At 45.3% G+C, this 20,844-nt stretch overlaps 1 protein-coding gene across 3 annotated transcripts in view; it reads left to right on the top strand.

Moving 5' to 3' along the window:
- TRIO (trio Rho guanine nucleotide exchange factor) overlaps window positions 1–20,844 on the top strand; it is a 355,580-nt gene that overhangs the window by 108,715 nt on the left and 226,021 nt on the right. For all 3 annotated transcript variants that reach the window (XM_060400268.1, XM_060400269.1, XM_042233930.2), the window contains exon 2: window positions 15,759–15,833. In XM_060400268.1, the coding sequence (XP_060256251.1) occupies window positions 15,759–15,833 (75 nt within the window). The remainder of the gene's footprint in view (window positions 1–15,758; window positions 15,834–20,844) is intronic.

Genomic DNA, 20,844 nt, shown 5'->3' with positions numbered 1-20,844 from the left:
ACTTCTTATTGTATTCCACAGGACAGGCTGAGCAGGACCCAGAGACAGCTCAGGTGTAAGCCGGGTGCCCCTGGGTAGAGGGGAGTGTGACCAAGAGGTCAGGATAGCTGCAGACTCTTAGGCAGAAGAAAAGGCTTCCCAGGTGGCTCAGATGGTAAAGTGTCTGCCTGCAATGAGGGAGACCTGGGTTCAATCCCTGGGTCGGGAAGATTCCCTGGAGAAGGAAATGGCAACCCACTCCAGTTATGCTTGCCTGGAAGATTCCATGGACAGAGGAGCCTGGTAGGCTACAGTCCACGGGATCACAAAGAGTCGGACACAACTGAGCAACTTCGCTCACTTACTCGCTTAGGCAGAAGACTACTCTCACTTTTGAATTGCCTTATAGTTCCTTAAATTATTTATAGTCCGTCTCATGCATGCGTGTTCAGGAGACTGGAATTGCCAAGGTGAATCGTTGATTTTTAAAAAGTAAGTTTTTTTGGTGGGTTTCAACGATAACTGCCTGTGATGCATCCCCTTATAGAATGCAGTGATCGAAGGTAAATGGGCCAAGTTTACCCAAATCCATTATTTAAAAGCACTTAGCAAACCTGTTCATGTGAGGATAAGCTGCTTCCTCAGACATCGGTGGTCGTAGTACTTGGTGTTCTAGGTGCTGTTAGCCCGCTGGGTAGTACCCTTGGGATTCTCATCCATTCCGTCTGACAGACACAGGTGCCTCCATGGTCTCCCCACTGCAGGGATGGAGACCTGGCAGCCAGGTCCCGGCCCCTCCTCCTCCTTGCTAGACGCTGTAGTCCCTTGTCAGGAAGTTTCCTTTCCAGTCCTGGCAGCTCGATGTCAGGTGCTGTCCATCAGTGATTAACACTGGGGAGGGGGTGGTGGCCTGTAGCTTTAACACCTGCCTCCGTACTCCCCGCTCACCGCTCACCAGTCGAGTCTGCGCCATCTCTCCCTGGGAAGGAAGTCGTCTGTAACCCTGGGCGGTCCGAGCACCTGGGCAGCAGCAGGGCTGAGGTCCCAGTGCCTCGTCCGGGGAAGGCCCTGCAGGTGTAGGCGCGGGCTGGTGGATGAGGGAGGCCCACACACCTCCATGTAAATGTCCTTCCTGCCTGTCTGTTTGCATTTCTGCACTTGGATTTACATTTCTATACTATTTGGGAAAAAAATGTTCCCTGGGCTTCCCAGTGGAGAGATCCTGCCTTTTCCTCGCCATCAGGGCCTGAGCGATTCAGGGATCAGAGAAAGGAAAACAGGTTCCCCAGCCTGCATGGCTTAAAGCTTTGGGTCCCAGCCCTCTCTGATAGGAGCCACTGGGCAAGTCTAAGGAAGTCAGCTTTCCAGAGAGCTTGCCCTCCCCCAACTCCAGCACCTCCTCCCCTATCCAGTCCTCCCTCCCCCTCCCTCCGTTTCTTACTGGGGACCCCACAGCGAGCAGGCAGAGACCCTGAGGATCACGGCTGCTCCTGTACCCCACCCCACCCCCACACAGGTCTCAGCCCCTGGAGTGTCAGCGGGGGGCCCAGGTGGGATGGTAGCATTGGGGTCCCGCAGTTGCAGCGTCTTCCCTGTTTGTGAGGGTCCACGCCCCTGCTGGAGCACTCCTCAGCCTTGCTGGCGCCACTGTCTGAGCCCAGAGTGAATCCAGGGAGGAGATGCTGCCAGGCGTGGGCTGGTACCTCCTCCGGTTCCCGGGGTCTCCAGCAGTGATTCCCTCCCAGAGGGGCACACAGTCTGTCCTCCTTCCCTTGGGAATTTGCATCTTTTTTTTTTTTTCCTTTTCTCAATGAATATGCATGAGAATCCCAAGTGAGAGATGAGTCAGTCCACATTAAACCCATTTTTTTATGTCAAAATTTGTTTTGCCATCAGTATATCTGAATTTATGTGGCTTAATAAACATATTTTAAGCAGAATTTATAAAATGTACTTTTGTGGGTATGCCGAGGGAACTTGAGGTGAAGGAGGTGGGAGGGAGAGGCGGTTAGAGAATTGAATTGAATTTCTTTGTCTTTTTTTTTCCATTAGCCAGATGCATTACTTTTTTCAACTCTCTTTGTAGTTTCTTAAATTTCTTATTAGGAATTCAGAGGAAGGTTAATAATAGGTCCTATTTATTAGAACTTCTTTTCCCTGCTTGCAAATGAAGGTAAGGCAGGACACCAGTACCTGAATGAAAAAGTTTCTTTCACCTTAAAAGGCGGTGAGTCCCAAAGGCTAGGTGAGTCCCAAAGGCCAGGTTGCCCTGATCAGAGTTCAGTCGCTCAGTCGTGTCTGACTCTTTGCGACCTCATGGACCGCAAGCCTCCCTGTCCATCACGAACTCCCGGAGTTTACTCAAACGCATGTCCATTGAGTCGGTGATGCTGTCCAACCATCTCATTCCCTGTTGTCCCCTTCTCCTGCCCTCAACCTTTCCCAGCATCAGGGTCTTTTCAAATGAATCAGTTCTTTGCATCAGGTGGCCAAAGTATTGGAGTTTCAGCTTCAGCATCAGTCCTTCCAATGTGTATTCAGGACTGATTTCTTTAGGATGGACTGGTTGGATCTCCTTGCAGTCGAAGGGACTCTAAAGAGTCTTCTCCAGCACCACAGTTCAAAAGCATCCGTTCTTCAGCACTCAGCTTTCTTTATAGTCCAACTTTCAAATCCATACATGACCACTGGAAAAACCTTAGCTTTGACTAGATGGACCTTTGTTAGACTTGCTCTTCTCCCTGGAAGCCACCATCCAGCAGTGTGGCCTCAGGACTGAAACTCAAAGTATCTAATACCCTGTTGAGCAGTCACGTCTTATTATGCTAAGTAGAGGGATCTGCAAGAAAGCTTCCAACTTAACTGTAAGTTGCATTTGGAATGCAGCCCGAAAGAAAACAGACCAGCCACAGACACCACTTTTATTTATTTCTGAGGTGTCTTTGCTTAACGGGAGGGCGTTGCACCACCCAGGTCTCACCCTGCTCCAGGCTGGCTGTCCTCCATTGCAGCAAACATCCCAAGGGCAGGGCTTAGCTTGCTCCCATGGGCATCCTCAAGCAGCAGTTGTGTTCCAGGGTGTCTCAGATAACGTTATTTCTGATAACGTTTCTGGAAACAGATGAAGAAAAATTTCAAAGCAGAATAGGTTTGCTGAATAACCGGGGCCAAGCACCTGTATGTAAGCCATCAAGTGGGCTTCTGATGACGAAAGAGATCATTGTTCTCCTCTCTTCACATGTTACAACATTAATTATGCTTTGTGGTTTCTACCCTTTAAATTTTTTAAATTTAAATTTATTTGTAATTGGAGGATAATTGCTTTACAATATTGTGTTGGTTGCTGCCATACATCAAAGTGAATCAGCCTTAGATATCCATATGTCCCCTCCCCCTTGAACTTCCCTCCAGGAGCCCCATTTTCTGTGTTAAGGACTTAGTTTTAGTGGCAGTGATCAATATAAAATTTCAGTGACCCAAAAACAAAAAATTTCAGGGACAAAAATCATAATTTTAGATGGATCTGTGTAGTTAATCACAACAGCATCTACATCTCTTGTAAATAACAGTACCTGTACTTGCAAGGCATGTTTATTTGCCCTTCAGACTCTGCTTGTTATGTTCACACTGTCAAGGCTACTGCTTGGTCTAATACGTGTTTTGTTTTATTTTGTTTTAGATGATAAGCTTCTTAAAATCAGGAACATGTCATTTCGGGGGAGCATCTCTAGGGCTTTTGAGAACACCGTGTGTAAATATGTCCCTAACGAAAGCCAAGCGACGACAAGAATAATTGTAAGCTTCATCCGAGGACCGTGCTTTCTACTTTCTGGTAGAAAGTTCTGCCAAAGTCTTTGATCTTCCTTGAAGACATATTTTTCTAGTGAATATTTGTTGAAATTAGATCCAAATGGAAGTAACTTTTCAGTTCTTCAGTTAAAAATTTCATTTCTTTGTGACATTTACCGTATGTGATGTGTTAATAAGGGTAAATGAGTTAACTGAGGAATTTTGAGGGAAAGAAAAAGGACATACTGTATCATTTTCTTCTTTTTAACTGGAGGAGGATTGCTGTAGAGTGTTTTGTTGGTTTTTGCTGTACAACAGCGTGACTCAGCTATCAGTATACACATACCCCCTCCCTCTTGAGCCTCTCTCCCCCGACTCCATCCCACCCTTTAGGTCATCACAGAGCACCAAGCTGAGCTCCCTGCACAGATTCCCACTGGCTGTCTGTTTTACACATGGTAGTATATATTTCTTGCTGTTGTTTAGTCGCTAAGTTGTATCTTGGACTGCAAGGAGATCCAACCAGTCCATTCTGAAGGAGATCAGCCCTGGGTGTTCTTTGGAGGGAATGATGCTAAAGCTGAAGCTCCGGTACTTTGGCCACCTCATGCGAAGAGTTGACTCCCTGGAAAAGACTCTGATGCTGGGAGGGATTGGGGGCAGGAGGAGAAGGGGATGACAGAGGATGAGATGGCTGGATGGCATCACCGACTTGATGGACATGAGCTTGAGTGAACTCTGGGAATTGGTGATGGACAGGGAGGCCTGGCGTGCTGCAATTCATGGGGTCGCAAAGAGTCGGACACGACTGAGCGACCGAACTGAAGTTGTGTCTGACTCTTTGCGACCCCAAGGACTGTAGCCCGCCAGGCTCCCCTGTCCCTGGGATTTCCCAGACAAGAATATTAGAGTAAGTTGCCATTTCTTTTCCCAGGGGATCTTCCCGACCCAGGGATTGGACCCGCGTCTCCTGTATTGGCAGGGGGTTTCTTTACCACTGAGCCACGGGGGAGGCCCAGTAGTATGTGTAGAACCTACTGTATCTTAACTTTGCTGAATGCTTTAGCAGGAACTTTGATATTGTGTGTGTGTGATTTAATGTCTCTGAATATAGCTGGTTGCTGACTTACAGTGGTTTAACTTGAGATTTTTTTCACTTTACGATAGTGTGAAAGCCACACACATTAAATGGAAACCATACTTGTAATGTTAAACCTTGATCTTTCGGGGCCAGCCTTGTACGGTAGGCACTCCCAGGGCGTGCTTGCCAGTGGCCGGGACCCGCTGCTCCCAGACAGCTGCCCATTCACAGGGGTAAACAGCCAATACACTTAAAGCCGTTCTGTACCCAGGGCAGCCGCTCTGTTGTTTTTTTTTTACTTTCAGTACAGTATTCAATAAGTTACAGGAGACATTCAACACTTCATTATAAAATAGAATTTGTGTTAGATGATTTTGCCCAACTTTCAGCTAATGTAAGTGTTATGAGCACATGTACAATGGTCTTGCCTAAGTTACAATGTTCAGTAGGTTAGGTGTATTAAATGCATTTTCAACTTAATAAACTTCTGACTTTTATGGTGGGTTTATCTGAATATAACTCCACTGTAAGTTGAGGAAGAACTATACGGTATTTTCGTTTAGATGCAGTCCCGGACGCTGGCACTCAGACAGCACGGAGATCAAATTATTCAGTCCCAAAGGCAGTCAACGTAAATAGTCGTAGGAAGGACTGATGCTGAAGCTGAACCTCCAGGCCTTTGGCCACCTGCTGGGAAAAGCAGACTCCGTTGGAAAAGACGCTGGTGCTGGGAAAGATTGGGGGCAAGAGAAGGGGGCGACCGAGGATGAGCTGGTTGGATGGCATCACTGACTCAATGGCCCTGAGTTTGAGCAAACTCTGGGAGATCCTGAAAGACAGGGAACCCTGGCGTGCTGCAGTCCATGGGGTTGCAAAGAGTCAGACACGACTTAGCAACTGAACAACAACTGGACATTCAAATTAATTAGTAGCTCATTAAGATATTCAACCTTGATTTATCTCTTTCCCTTTAATGGAAGGATGATCACCATAGTGTCTTGAAGACAGAAGGGATTGATAAGTGTTTGCTGCTGAACCCGAGGAGCTGGGAGGAAGATCCATGGGAGGGTTGTGGCTTCTGCATCCTCTCTGCCTTCTACCCCTTCTCATGCCATCTGAGCAGCAGAACATATTCAGAAGCAGAACCTCAGCGTTTTAGGGTTCACGGAAAGAAGGCTGGGGCCTTCTTTGTGAAGAGAGGCAGGAATAAACCTAAACTTATACCCAAGTCTTGGTTCATAGATTAGGGATTAAGTCCCTTTAACTTAGATGTGCAGACTGGCTGCAAAACTTTGGCTTGACCTCTGTGCTTGTTTGTTCTGTACCCTTGATGCTCCTGGTTGGTAACGAGGCAGGTTGTCCTGGGTGACATACTCCAGATGTACTGGGATGTTACTGTTCGTGATAGATGACACCCGAAGGTTTTGGAGTGCTGTGGGGGTGCAGGGTGGGGGTCTTATCCAGCACTGGGGGGCTCTCCAAGGCTTCATAGATGGGGCGGGATTGGTCTGAGGAGGAGATGGGAGGGGGGTGTGTGTATGTTCGTGTGTGTGCATGTTGGGGGGTGTTTCTGGCTGATTGGGGAACAGTGTGTGTGTGCAACTTCAGCTGTAAGCAAGGGTGGTTCACTGCAGGCTGTTAGAATTCCTGGAGTGGGTGTGGGGAGAGGGTCCTGAACGGAGGCGAGGAATAGTGAGGCTGCAGGAGTAAGTGGATGTCAACTCTTGAGGACCTCTGTGCCACGTCTTGGAGTTTGGACTTGATTGGAGGTATCGACTAAAAAATAACAGTCACAACCTGAAAGTAGAGAGTTATTTTATTTTGATGGGAATGTTTAGGACTCTGAGCCCAGGAGAAGATAACTGAGAAAACTGCTCTAAGGAGGTAGGGTGGGAAGTCAGGCTCTATGCAGGTTTGCAACAAAGGGGGCAGGCAGTCTGAACATCAAAGGCCAGGCATCAAGTCAAGGAATTTATAGCTTTCTGTGTATGAGAAGATGCAAGCCTGTGGACTCCCTGAATTCACTCTTTTCGTATGCACCTCAGCTCTCGGGGCAGTCCTGTTTCCTTGCTCATCTTGCTGCCTGCATTCTCCCAGCTCCTCAGCAGTCACCGTGGGGGCTGGCGGCATCTGCTGGATCGCAGTTTGGGGAGCCCTTGTTCACATTTGGAGGCCAGAAATTGCTGATGGTGGTGACAGGTCTTGTTTATTAATACGGCAGGAGATATTTTCATTTCACAGTAGCCACTGGCGAATTTTAGGGGAGTGGATTTGGGAGATGTGCATTCAGGGGGAGGGTGCCAGAATGAATCCCAGGGAGTGTCCATTAGGAGGTTGTTGGAGGCACACACATAAGGGTCATGCTGGCCGGTGGACACAATACTCCCGAGTGTGCAGGAGGGCAAGAGAGGATGAGGGCAGGGCGAGCCCAGGTTCCTGGTTAAGTCGTGCGGTGGGTGGTTTGTGGGGCCTGGTACTGCGCTGGGACCCACACCATGGGGAGCAGGTCTGGGAAGATGCGTGTGAGTTCGGGGTTAGATATTTGGAGAAGACCGTACCCCAGGCACCTGCCCACTGGTTCACAACCCCTCTTTGTTCCAGCCAAGACCGACCACAACCATCTCTCCCCATAAATCCTACATCTTAGACGACATCTCATTCTGATTTCCTCTGGCCCCATTTTTCCATACTTGTGTGTCTCTCACTTGACAGACTTACTACTCATGTTGCTTTGCCAAACACAGCGAGTTCAACAAAAGGACCCTAGATTACACTGGATGTTCAAGTCACCCCAGATCAGAGCAAATCAGTGCATACCAAGAGGAGTTTCAATACCACCCATTTATACCACTTCTCTGTAATCAAGAGCCTTTTTGTAGGTAATAATCAAAAAGATATGGGAAAGAGTAGATTTACAGCTTTATTTTCCAAAGCCTTTTTCAGAATTTGATTGTGATGTGCATTAAAACAAATATACCCGTGTATTAGATTTTTTTCTTGTTTGGTAGAGGGTTAGGGTACTACCCCTTATGGACTGTTTGCTGTCACGATGAAAGAAGCTGCGTTTAGCAGTCAGCCTTGCTCTGTTTGCTCCAGTTGGACTGTTGTGTGACTGTTACTCGTTGGCTGCAAATTAACTTTTTAAACAGTTTTCCTGAGAGGCTGCTCCTTATGTAAAGCAAATCTTACTCGATGTCCATCAGCACACAGAGCTATGTGTCTGCAAGTGTATGTGTGTGTGTAAATGTAAATGTAGTTTAGCATGAGTGATAGGTCCCAAGATGCAGCCTGGGCGAGCTTCCCCCAGAGGCCTCTAGGGCAGTACCAGCATAAACACAGCCAGACGGGTTCTTTCTCTTGGCATCAGACAGACACGAGGATAAGGTTTCTCTGTGCTTGGCCCCGAGCTGGCCCCTAGGGAGGCAAAGATAAATGGCACATCTGGGCACATGGTTCTTTGTTGATTTATGAGATTGTAGAATTACCCCCCCCCCCCAACCCCACTCCCTTTTTTTTTTTGCTATTCCTCTTCCTATTTTGACTGTTGGAATATTTCCTTTCACTGGCCTATTATTGATGCTTTTAAATTAACCTCTAACACAGTTACCATATAATTAAATCATCAAATGTTAAAAATTCTACAGATGTTTTCATTATAGTAAAGTATGTGTAATAGTCAAAATATTCTTGTTATGGTTTCTTTTTGTGTGCATGGTAATTTTTCTTTGTTTTTCTATATTTTGTGCTCAAGACATTAAAAGTCAGAGCTCTTTTAAGTTGAAACATTCTTAACGGCCTCGAATCAATCAAACCTCTCTAGCAGTATGATGTTACAGGCTATTGCTTCTAAAATTATGTGAAGGAATAAATCAGTGAGCCTGACAGTTATTATAACCATAAAGGTTATAAGTAAAAATTATAATGCTGCAGTATGAAACCCCATCCATGTTCCTGCGTGGTGGCCTGTGAGCATGTCCCTATTCTTGGTGTAAATACTTCACTTTATATACAGTCTGTTGCTGCTGTTGTTCAGTTGCTAAGTCGTGTCCGACCCTCGTAATGATCTTGTGTGTGTGGACTGCACTTACAGATATATGGGAAAATAATATAAGCCTTGCATTGTTTTGATTTTTTATATATTAGTAAAGAAGACAGGTAAAAACATTTGATTTACAACCTTGTCTCTTCCCCCCCGCCCCGCCCTCATCTTCAGAGAGGATGCAGGCTTAGAGAAAATGCTTCCTTCCTACGCAACACTGATCTCAGTGCTTGCCAGGCCAAAATCCCTGATAGCGCAAACCGCGTGCCCCGCGCGGCACCGCTCCCCGTGATCCGTGACTAATCCTGCAGGCACTGCGGAGAAAGGTCCGGACTCGGAACTGCGGACGGCCTGCCTGGAAAGGGTGACGTCACCTCTGTCTGCGCGTGCGCGCGGCCGCTGATGCAGAGACGTATCACCCGGCTCTTTGTGCTCTGGGGTGCGTGCGCGCGCGGCGCTCCCCTAAATAAAGTGATGAGTAACATTCGGTAATCACCACCAAGACTCCGTACTAATAGGAACCCTCCAGCTTACTGCTGCACGTTGCTTTTCTTTGTTCTTTCAAGATGCTGCTTTACTTATTAACTTTTTTTTTTTTTGCCGCTACAAGCTGTGTTTTTATAAGGATGGGGATCTTTGCAGTCCTCCCCCACTTTCAGGTTTCCCGCTTAGTAAATACTAAAGTAGAACAGCTGACAGGCAAATGCGACCTCTGAAAACGGATGAGCAGGGCAGTTTGCCTTGTCATTTAGGGACAAATCCCAGTGAAGGTGAACTGGGCTGTTCAGAACAAGGTGCCAGTTCATTGGTTACAGCTCAAATGGGGAAGAAATGACGGTATTTTTTTTCCTAACACTGTTTTTACTTTAAAAAAAGATTGACTCAAGTAGTTGGAGGATTAGGTATAATTTCAAATGACTAGTATATGTCAGTAGTCCCAGAAGAAATATGGAGGGAAAATACTAACCTGTGTTTTGGTTTAGACTTTTAAAAATTTGATTCATTTTTAAAACTCATTTGATTTGCTTCATCTTAATTCTTTTTAAAACAGCTACATAAATTTTGTTGGGATGATGTGCGGCATAAAAGCTTTTTGCTCATTGTAAAAATATTTCTGTGGTGCTTTCTTTTTAAATTGAAAAAACAACAACACGCTGGGGGGTGGGGGCAGTGGGTAGCTCTTCCTTTTCTGTTTGTTGTTTTTTAAAAAAATCTGATACCAAGGAAGTGACCAAGCCTGTGAGCATTCTGGTCAGCAGTGACTCGCTTCAGAAGGTATTTGTTCACAGTAACAATGCAGTACCTCCTTGTAGAGTGGAGGGGTAAAAAATAAGTTGATTCAGACCACTGGTACAACTAAAAGGTTTTCCATTGCTGAATAACTTGTGGAATGTTTACTCTTAGGACCCAGAGGTTAATTTTCCTTGTTAGAAGTGTAAGTCATACTATAGGCCATCTGAACAATACTGAGCTTAATAGTTTACAAACCTGGAACGGAAAGTGGTAAGGAACACTGGGGTGCCTCTGTGGGGGTTTCAGGGGCAAGAAGCTGGAGAAGTATTGTTGTTCTGTTAGTTCATTGTCTGCTCATTCGTTCGTGCAGTCAGCCCATGTTCATTGACCATCCTGTGCCTGACATCTGGGAAACAGCAGTGAAAGAAACAGACGGGTCCTCTGGCTTGCGGGTGGATTTAGAGGAAGAGGGGAAAAGCAGTCCTCCTGATGGGCAACATAATGCGAGTCACTTTAGGGAATGTGGATAATTTGGGAGCGGGGGTTGAGGGGGGATTGAAATAGATCACAAATCAACAGACTACTGAGCCAAATAGCAATCTGAAAGGTGATAGCAGAATCAATTTTGGCAAGTCACATCATGCTGAACCTGGAGGGCGGGGTTTGAGATATTTTTAAATGAAAATGTTAAAATTTCTGAATATTCAAATATGATTGCTTGAGGGAAAAGGTGTTATTTGTGTTGACTGAAACCAAAGGAACGAGGAAAGAAGGTCATCAACCGCTAACGGCACATTTATGTTCACGATGAAATCAGATTTGTAGGCGCCCCCCCGCCCCCAATAGCATTCAAGAAACATCAAGATCGAGAGTAATACGTTTATCATATGAACATTATCATAGAACGTTTATCATATGAATGTTCTGGTCAAATTTCTCTCACATTTGGTTTAAGAGAACAGTTGTTGCCTGCCTTTTAGGCCTCCCCTGGGACATCCCCTTTGCACCAAGAAGGAGCTTGGTGAGCTTTGGCTGACTGCATCTTCACTGTGCCCTGAAGCTAGCATTTCATTAAAATTCACATGGGCTTCTCTGTCTCAGCAAAATGTACTTTAAATTGTAACAAGTGTCCAGTCTCCACACACTTCAGTATCAGTTCAGTTCAGTCGCTCAGTCGTGTCGGACGCTTTGCGACCCCATGAATCGCAGCACGCCAGGCCTCCCTGTCCATCACCAACTCCCAGAGTTTACCCAAATTCATGTGCATCAAGTCAGTGATGCCATCCAGCCTTCCCATCCTCTTTCGTCCCCTCTTCTCCTGCCCCCAATCCCGCCCAGCATCAGGGTCTTTTCCAATGAGTCAACTCTTCGCATGAGGTGACCAAAAGTTTTGGATTTTCAGCCTCAGCATCAGTCCTTCCAGTGAACACCCAGGACTGGTCTCCTTTAGGATGGACTGGTTGGATCTGCTTGCAGTCCAAGGGACTCGCAAGAGTCTTCTCTAGCACCGCCTGTGTAATTGGAAAAGTATGTAATTTACGAAATGGTCCAACAACTACACGTCCTCTGACTTTGGCCATTTACCTCTGTTTATTATCCCCATTCATGTTGCTTTTCTCTCTCTCTCTCTCTCTCTCTCTCTTTTTTTTTTTTTTTGCCCTTTCTTTCCTTAGTTTAGTCTCTCAGTCGTGTCCGACTCTTTGTGACCCCATGGACTGCAGCATTCCAGTCCATCATCAACTCCCAGAGCTTATTCAAACTCATGTCCATCGAATTGGTGATGCCATCCAACCACCTCATCCTCTGTCATCCCCTTCTCCTCCCACCTTCAATCTTTCCCAGCATCAGGGTCTTTTCCAATGAGTCAGCTCTTCGCCTGAGGTGGCCAGAGGATTGGAATTTCAGCTTCATTATCAGTCCTTCCAGTGAATATTCAGGACTGATATCCTGAAATTCTCTCTGTGAAGTTTGGTGGCCCTTGGAAGTAAAGTGCTGAGTTACGTGGTCTGTGGCACTGGTATGGTCTGGGGTCTCGCAGTTGTCACTCTAAGATGGCATTCACCTGTCCTTTCCCCAGAACGCTGAGAGTGTGGAAGGACAGACGTGTGCTTCCAGCATGGTTGCTGGGTGTATCCTTTGTCCCACAAGCTTAAGAGCCACAGCTTGGTCCTTTTATGCATCAGGAAGCCAGGCAGTAGGAGTTATCCTATCTGTAGTGTAGTCTGGAATCACTGGAATAACCCAGAAGGCATTTATTTGTAAGTTTTTTGTAGTCATGCACTCCATTTTCATAAATAGCTCTTCAGGGCCTGGAACTGAATCTGCCTTTTGATCTGAGGATGCTTCATGGCTGAGTTCTTCCTGCTTTTCATTGAAAGTTACATGATATATTTAATCTGGCTTCAGTGTGTGTACAGGCTGCCTCCGTCTTTTGCCTGTTTTTAAAAATGGAAACCGGGTTAAACATGATGCTTAGGTGACCGCCTAATAATAGCCACAAACTCGGTGTCTTTGTGTGGTTAGTTTTATGGTTCTCTTTTTTGTTTTGTTTCGTTTTTCTCTTTTCTGTTTTAGATGTTTTCATTGTCAATTTTAATAACAGTAACATTTCTTCTTCTGTGGCATATTCAACAAAAATATTGCAGTGAAACTATTTAGAATTTACATTCTAGTCTATGTTGGGACATGTACAGATGTCATGATAAAAGTTAAATGCATTTCCACACCAGTTTAGCCCTTGACTCACGTGTCTTTCTTCTTCTGGAAAAACGGTGAATCTTACTTAATCTAGGGAGGCGATTCAGGAACTGGTTGGCTAGAGTAGCTACTCTGAAGACACTGAGGACCCACAGGAGTCAGTCTGTGGCTTACAGTGGGGCATGGCAGGTGAAGGCTGTCTCGTTTCCTCCACTTCGTTTTCCTATCAGTACGATCGTCTTCCTGTGGGGCGGTCAGGAACATGCCAGTTCTAATTAGCATCATTCTTGCCATCAAGGTCGTTAATAAATAGTGTAGCCCAGAGTTGGCGGGAATTGTCAAGGATGCCGGCCTCTCCTGGGGTCCCTGCCCAGGAATCGGGACCTTCCTCTTGCTGAGGGTTGTGTGATAGGCAGTGCCTGCTGCTGTGGTGTGGAGTCCAGGACAGCCGTGGAGGTGGCATCTCCCTGAAGGCTCCGCCCTGCCCTGGCCGGGGCGCCTGCGGGCACAGGCTGTTGAGGGAACGGCCGGAAGCAGCGTTTTCTTATCTGGTGGCGGTGGAAGGGGATCCTCTTTTCAAATCCCCGTGGGTGAGGATCCGCAGCTACGGCTTGCTCCCTCTGAGCATCCTGTCATCTGATCTGCTCCTCCTTGCCACGTGGGTGCCACGTGCAGCTTACAGAACTTTCCATCCCACACCCTGCCCTCCAGGTACTTATGAGCTCGTCTCCAAGAAGGCTGCCGTGGTGCCCGATTCCTCTTTGTATTTGCCTCCCCCGCTGCCATCCATGTTCATATCAGCTGCAACTGGGATGTCCTCAGTCTTTGTGGACACACAGTGAACCACCCAATGACGGGCAATGAACTTCTGAGACGACATTGCGTCCATTCAAGGGTTTTTGAAGGAAGCTTAAGGATGAAATTGCAGACCGCTTGGCTCCTGTCTTGCCTTTTATAAATAGCCCCTGTTTTAAAAGCTTGGTGGGTTGCCAGCGCAAGGCGGAGTATACTGGAAAGCAAAAGAGGCTGGCGATGTGGAGGCCTGGGTTCTGTGTCGAGAGAGCCCTTTCTCAGCCAGCTGGGTAGTGTGCTAAGCCCTTGGACATTTCAACTTCCATGATTTTGTTGCTGTTGAGTTGCTGAGTTGGGTCGGACTCTTTGCGACTAGTTGCATCCTGTTAAACTGGGTTCTTCCTACATGGGTATTCTGTGGACAGGGTTGTTACTGATCTATGCAATCTTTGCTTCTGGGAATGATATGTTGTAGAGACTAGATCCTGTTCTCCCAAAGGGGCCGGTGTGGTTGCTGTTTGTATGCTTGTTTCAGTAGGCTGGACTCCAGCCTCGAGTCAGGTCCTGGTCCTTATCCTGAGCTGGGAGCCGAGGCTGCAGGGAGCTTGCCCTAAACCTGCAGACTCAGAGGTTTGGGCCAAGTTTATCCACACACTTTGAGGCTCCCCTTCTGCTGCTCACGGTTTCGCCCTCTTGGTTGGAGCTCCCGAGGTCGCCCTGAGCTGTGTCCTGACTTGTTTCAGCAGCTCCAAGTGGCTTAGGCCGGGCCCTGCCCTGAAGTCCTTACAAAGGGACTTCCTCTTTCCTGCTTTTGATCCCTCTCCTGTCTGTGCCTTGAGACAGGCGATTTTTACAGGTTTCAGCCCTGTGGCAGGGCTGGTCTGTAGGAACCCCTCAGGCACATGAGACATGGAAACTCTGATCACTTACCGAGAGCGTTTTTTCTCTCTCGGCCTTCAGGTCTGTGCCTTCCATTGGCTATTACCAGCTCACAGTGTGGATCCATTCCTTGTACAGTTTTGACAAAAACAGACAGGAAGATAGGGTTGGGGCAGTAGTCTTTAATTTTTTTCAAGAGATTCCTCTGCCATGAATGACAATTACTGGGTTAAAAAAAATTTTTTTTTAGATGTAAGTTTATTTATCTTTAACCGTAGGATAGTTGCTCCTCAGTATTATGGTGGTCTCTGCCGTAAGTCAGCCAACGTGAATCGGCATTAGGTGTATGTCCTCTCCCTCTTGAACCTCCCACAGTCACTGCTTTGATGAGAATAGCCAATATCTTGAACCCAGACGACCCCTGTAGAGACCTCCAAGAGTAAAATCCCGAGACATTATTACACGTGTGAACATCTTGACCCCAAACTCCCGTGTGGGCAGCCACCCTGGCGAGTTTCGGCCAGGCATGTTGGGGCTGCCAGGCTTCCCTTGGCTTAGATGGACATTGGCTTGTCCTAAACTGTGCTTCCTGGCCAGAGTATTTCCACTTGGCCTTCGCCGACGTTGGGGGCGTGGGGAGAGTTGGTTTGATGTGAGAAGAGGGGCCTGGTGTCACCCTGTGAGGCAGGTGACACCAGACCATCTTGCCACATTGGCCAGTGACGTTCCTCCAGGGGGGCATGACCCAGAAAACCCGGAAGGACAGAGCCGAGAGGGAGCCGTGGCCGGTCCCCAGCTATTTATAATCCCTGCTCTCCTCCCTGCCACTTTTATTTTTAACCAGATTCACAGATAGGATGTGGCTTTGAGCTCCCCCTAGAGGATTTAGCGTGCCATGACTCATAGTTGTTTTTTAAAAACAATGTTGCTACTTTCTTTGCTAGTGTTTATGTTAATCATGGCATTACAAGGGGAAGATTTGTGAAACAATCTGGACTACTCTCACATCTAGTCTTTCGGGGACTGATTCTTTATTTAAGGCTGGAAATGACCTAAAGAGCCTGCTTGGTCTGGGAGCCTCTGGGTCTGCGTCTGCAAGTTGCTCTTCCTCATTAAAGGAGAAGGATCAGAGACTTTCCTTCACAGAATAAAAAGTTAACTTCATGGGTGTAAAGAAAGCAGCTGTGTTGGCATTGGAGATAAGGGTGGTTCAGAAATTAAATGACACTCAAGCAACCCAGTCATTATATTTTCTCCTTTGTCTTTCAGGGTTTCGAAAAAACGATGAAATGAAAGCTATGGATGTTTTGCCAATTTTAAAGGAAAAAGTTGCATACCTTTCAGGTAAAGTTTAACTTTCTAATCTGCTTTATTGTTCCTTGTACCTTGATACAATGTCAGAGTCCAAAATACTAAACTATAAGCTAACTCACCCATCATAACATAACAGCATTGGCATTTCAGTGGATTTTTAACTGCTCTATTCTTGTAGCGTTGGCCTAAGAATTTGGTGCCCAAAGCATTTTCTTCTAGCTGGCAGGCACATTGTTGGTCAGATAGCGTTGGTGATTATGACACGTTCGTGTCTGTCATTCACATTTTGACTACCTTCCCCAGTCAGTTAAGTAAAAGAACTGATTTTTTAAGGTCTATCATCTCAGCGAAGGTGGTGGGAATGTGACCAGATCTAGAGGTGTCCAGAATTCCCGCCTTTCTTCCCGGTCCTGGAATTCCAGGAAAGCCCTTGTGTTCCCTGCCAGTGGTCCCCTACTGAACAGTAGACCTTGGTTTTGGGGGCTCCTGGCCCTCCTGCAGTGTGAAGACAGACTCTGGATTAGTGTGCCAGGCTCTGGGGCACTCACCTGCCCTTCCTCTGCACGTAGAGGGTCTGCTTTTGGGCCGTCTGCCCAGAGGCTCCCTCCTACCTGCACAGAACAGTCGTTGGGTATTATACCTTTTTCTAATACTTTGGCCACCTGATGCGAAGAGCCCACTCTTTGGGAAAAGACCCTGAGGCTTGGAAAGATTGAAGGCAGGAGAAGAAGGGGACGACAGTAGATGAGATGGTTGGATGGCATTGCTGACTCAATGGATATGAGTTTGAGCAAGCTCCAGGAGATGGTGGACAGGAAAGCCTGGTGTGCTGCAGTCCGTGGGGTCACAAAGAATCGGACACAAATGAGTGACTGAACAATGACAAGCACCAACTCACTTGCTAGAAAAGAGAGGTTTGCAGGAGTTTTCTGCTGTGTTTGAGCAGGAAGTATCAAATAAATCTGTAGATTGTCACGTGCTTTTAGACAGTCTTTCTGGATGTGTTTCCCTTGATAAATTTTTATCTTTCTCAACAGGCACACGCTACTGATCTGATGTCTCCTCTTGAACACATTTTATTTAAAATTTGTAACACAGCTAGCTGCTTTGATATGTTCTGTGTGTCCTTTAAGCGTGTGGGACGGTTATGTATTTAGGACGCAGCTTCCTGTGGTGGTTTTGCCAATGTTATCTTGCTTTCTGTCTCATAGTGTTTCTTGGGCCCTGTTGAACACAGTTTGACGATTTTGCTGAAGTAAATCTAATTCAAAGTGACTTTGAAAAGTTAATAGAAAAGTAAGAGGTTCATGAAAAGAGGAAGATAGTGGGTTTTTTTCTCAACTTTTTAGTCTTTATTTTGTATTGGGGTCTAGCCGATTAACAATGCTGTGATAGTCTCAGGTGAACAGGGAAGGGACTCAGCCATGCATACACGTGTCCATCCTCCGCCAGCCCCCACGCCCCCGCATCCAGGCTGGCACTTAACCCTGAGAAGAGCTGCATGTGCTGTACAGCAGGTCCTGTTTGATTATCCATTTTATTTTTTATTTTTTTAATTTTAATTTTTACTTTATTTTGCTTTACAATACTGTATTGGTTTTGCCATACATTGACATGAATCAGCCACGGGTGTACATGAGTTCCCAATCCTGAACCCCCCCTCCCACCTCCCACCCCTGATTATCCATTTTAAATATAGTAGTCTGTATGTATATGACCGTCCCAAACTCCCTAACGATCCCTTCCCCGCCAGCTACCAAAGATTAGTTTTCTAAGTCTGTGAAGAAGATACTTTTGATTGTTGGAAAAACTTGGTTTAAAAAAAAAAAAAAGTGAAAGGGGAGGGGGAAAAATCCCTTCTTGATGCATGGCAACCCACTCCAGTTTTCTTGCCTGGAGAATCCCATGAACAGAGGAGTCTGGCAGGCTACACGGTCCATAGGGTTGCAGAGAGTCTAACACGACTGAAGTGGCTTAGCACAACACACACACTGCAGTATTCCTAATTTGTGACCAGAATTGGCCCGTTAAAGTAGCATGAGGTCCTTGCTGGTTGCCTTAAGCTTGCTGTTATCTTATTTGGGAAGGGAAAACAAAAATCATTAAATAGAAAATTAGTTGATTACTTATGTGGTGAATTTTTTGTTTTGAAAAAATTTCAATAAATAAACTTCTTAACATTTTTTACCCCTGTTTATTCTTTTTTTTCTTAAGATATAATTTGCATACCGTAAAGCCACCTTTTAAAAGTGTTCAGTCCAGGAGATTTTAGTGTATTCACAGATGGTGGCACTATCACCACTGACCGTCTTAATCCTAAAGAGACTGTCATCGGCCCCCAAAGAGCCCTGTACCCAACCCCAGGTTCCGCCACCGCTCCTCTGATGTTCTTTTTGCTCTAACCCCGTTTTAAAAGACATCAGGGGTATTTAATATTATGGTAACTTTGTAAAAGCTCTCCATGTGAATGACTTTTAGTAAATTAAATCAAAGAGAACTAACAGGGCTTTGAAAAAGCAGGCCAAAGGATCAGAGATTTTCTGAGACGCCTGTGAGCTCAAGCTCTCTTAAAAAGCCAGCATGGATGCCTTGAACTCGAATATATCTGATCCTCATTCTCACCTCCAGGTACCTGGAAAAGTAGTCCTCATTGCATTTAAGTGAGATAGCACAGAACTGTTTTCCCCATTCAGAGGGGGAACTAAATGACACATCTAACGTCTGGTGAAGTCAGAAGGAGGGGCAGTAAAAGAGGCGTCTTGTAGTTTATATTTACTGTTGTGTGTATATAAGGTATATTTATAGCTTGCATATTTAGTGTATTACATATATTTAATGTCCTGCAGGGGTTTCTCTCGTGGCTCAGATGGTAAAGCGTCCGCCTGCAATGCGGGAGACCTGGGTTTGATTCCTGGGTGGGGAAGATCCCCTGGAGAAGGAAATGGCAATCCACTCCAGCATTCTTGCCTGGAAATTCCCATGGACGGAGGAGCCTAATAGGTTACAGTCCATGGGGTCACAAAGAGTCGGACATGACTGGGCGACTTCACTTTCAATGTCCTGCATGTGTGCACATTTAATGTATGTGTATATATTGGGTTGGCCAAAAAATGTGTTAGGGTTTTTCCAGAAGCTGTGATGAAAAAACCTGACTGAACTTTTTGGCCAACCCTACATGCATATATAATGTCAGCCTCTGCATGTTCCTATGCCATTAGGGTTTGGGCCTTAAAAGAACTCACAGGCAACCTCCTTTTTTTTTTTTTTTTTAATCCCTTAACTTTTTATCATGGAACATTTCAACATCCGTAAGGAGAGAGACTAGTATAATGACTTTCTGTGAATCCATGGATCACTTCAATAAACTTGTTTCATCTATGCCCCTTGAAAATCTTTTAAAAAAATCCTCAGTTTATTATTAATAGACATAGAGGGGAATAATAACTCTTTAATAATAATAGCTCTTTAAAAGCTAATCAGTATTCATGTTTCTCTGGTTGTCTTATAAACTTGTCTTTCCAGGATGTATATTGCCGTTGGTTGCTGTGTCTGATGTATCTTTTTAATCTTGAGGCTCTTCCTCTCTTCTTCATTCTTTTTTGTCTTACTCATTTATGTTTATTTATTAAGTGAGGAAGCAGTGTTTTCCTGTAGATTTTCCTACATTTTGTTGGTTGCAGCCTTGGGTGGTCATTTAACATGTTCCCCTTGCCCTTGGTTTCCTGTGAATTAAGAGCTGGATCCTGCTGCTTGATTAGATTTAGTTTAGATTTTGTAGGAAATAGACAAAGCATTTTAATGGGTAGTGTTGGGTAGTTCTAGTAAGAGTTTTATTGGGAGCGTCTGGTGTCTCTCTTTTATGATGTTTAGCATTCATTGATATTTGTTGCTTAGATCTAATACTTTCTTAGGGATGCAAAATGGTAATATTCTAATTGGGCTTACCAAGTGACGCTAGGGGTAAAGAATCTGTCTTCAGTGCAGGAGACATGGGTTCAATCCCCAGTCAGAAGATCCCCTGGAGAAAGAAATGGCAACCACTGCAGCATTCTTGCCTGGGAAAGCCCATGGACAGAAGACTACGGTCCATGGGGTTGCAAAGAGCTGAATGACTAAGGTAACTTAGCGCTCACACACGATGCCCTAATTATACCCTCTTTTCTTCATGTATCAACTTGGATATTCCATAAAGAGAAATGTCCCGTTGTCAGCTTCTTGGTTTCCCTGAGTTCATACAGGAAAGGAAGATTCATGATTGATTCCTGACCTTTATTAGTTTTCAGGCAAATTAAAAAAAAAAAATCATTAGTCATTTCAGACACATAAAAAAGTGCTGAGATTTTTGTCATTTTGAGCTCGTGGTTTTAAATATGTCTGATGTTTCCATTGTGTGTGTGTATATATATATATATATATTTTTTTTTTTCTTATGAAGTTTAATTTTTTTCATCCTTGGCTAGTGGGAGCCTCTTCAGATTGGCTCTGAAATCCAGGTACTGTGGTGATAGAGCTTGTCTCTCTGCTAATGTGACAGGATGTTTCAGGCCCCACCGAATCTGTTTCCTGCTCCATGTCTGCAATTAGCCGTTTCTCTAAAGTGCCCTGGTTCTTTCGCATGGGCCGTAGTGCAAGGTGCTGAGGAGGCCTGCTCTTCTGGCGGGGCACGTTTCTGAGTCAGATATCCGTATGTGTGTTTATATATATATGTTTTCTAAATGAGAAATGATGTCAGGGCTTTGTACTAACATTTCCAGGTCAAATATAGAATTACAGGTATTTTTGAGAAATGATATCAGGGCTTTGTACTAACATTTCCAAGTCAAATATAGAATTACAGGTATTTTATTTTTCTTTGATTTTATATTTCTATCTCCTTGTCTTTTCCTTATGCTAAACATCTTAGATCCTACCCTCATCAACTTAATTACCTACCTACATTGTAGTGCTGATGGTATCACTATAGTATGAAGACCAGATGCAGTTCAGTAGTTATTTTATTTTTGTCATGCTAAGGATATGTGCTGCTAAGAGTGTGCAGCAG

Source organism: Ovis aries, chromosome 16 (genome assembly GCF_016772045.2).
Source record: "Ovis aries strain OAR_USU_Benz2616 breed Rambouillet chromosome 16, ARS-UI_Ramb_v3.0, whole genome shotgun sequence".
Classification (NCBI taxonomy): Eukaryota; Metazoa; Chordata; class Mammalia; order Artiodactyla; family Bovidae; genus Ovis; species Ovis aries.
The sequence above is the reverse complement of the archived record's forward strand: the minus strand, read 5'-3'. Positions and strand labels throughout refer to the sequence as shown.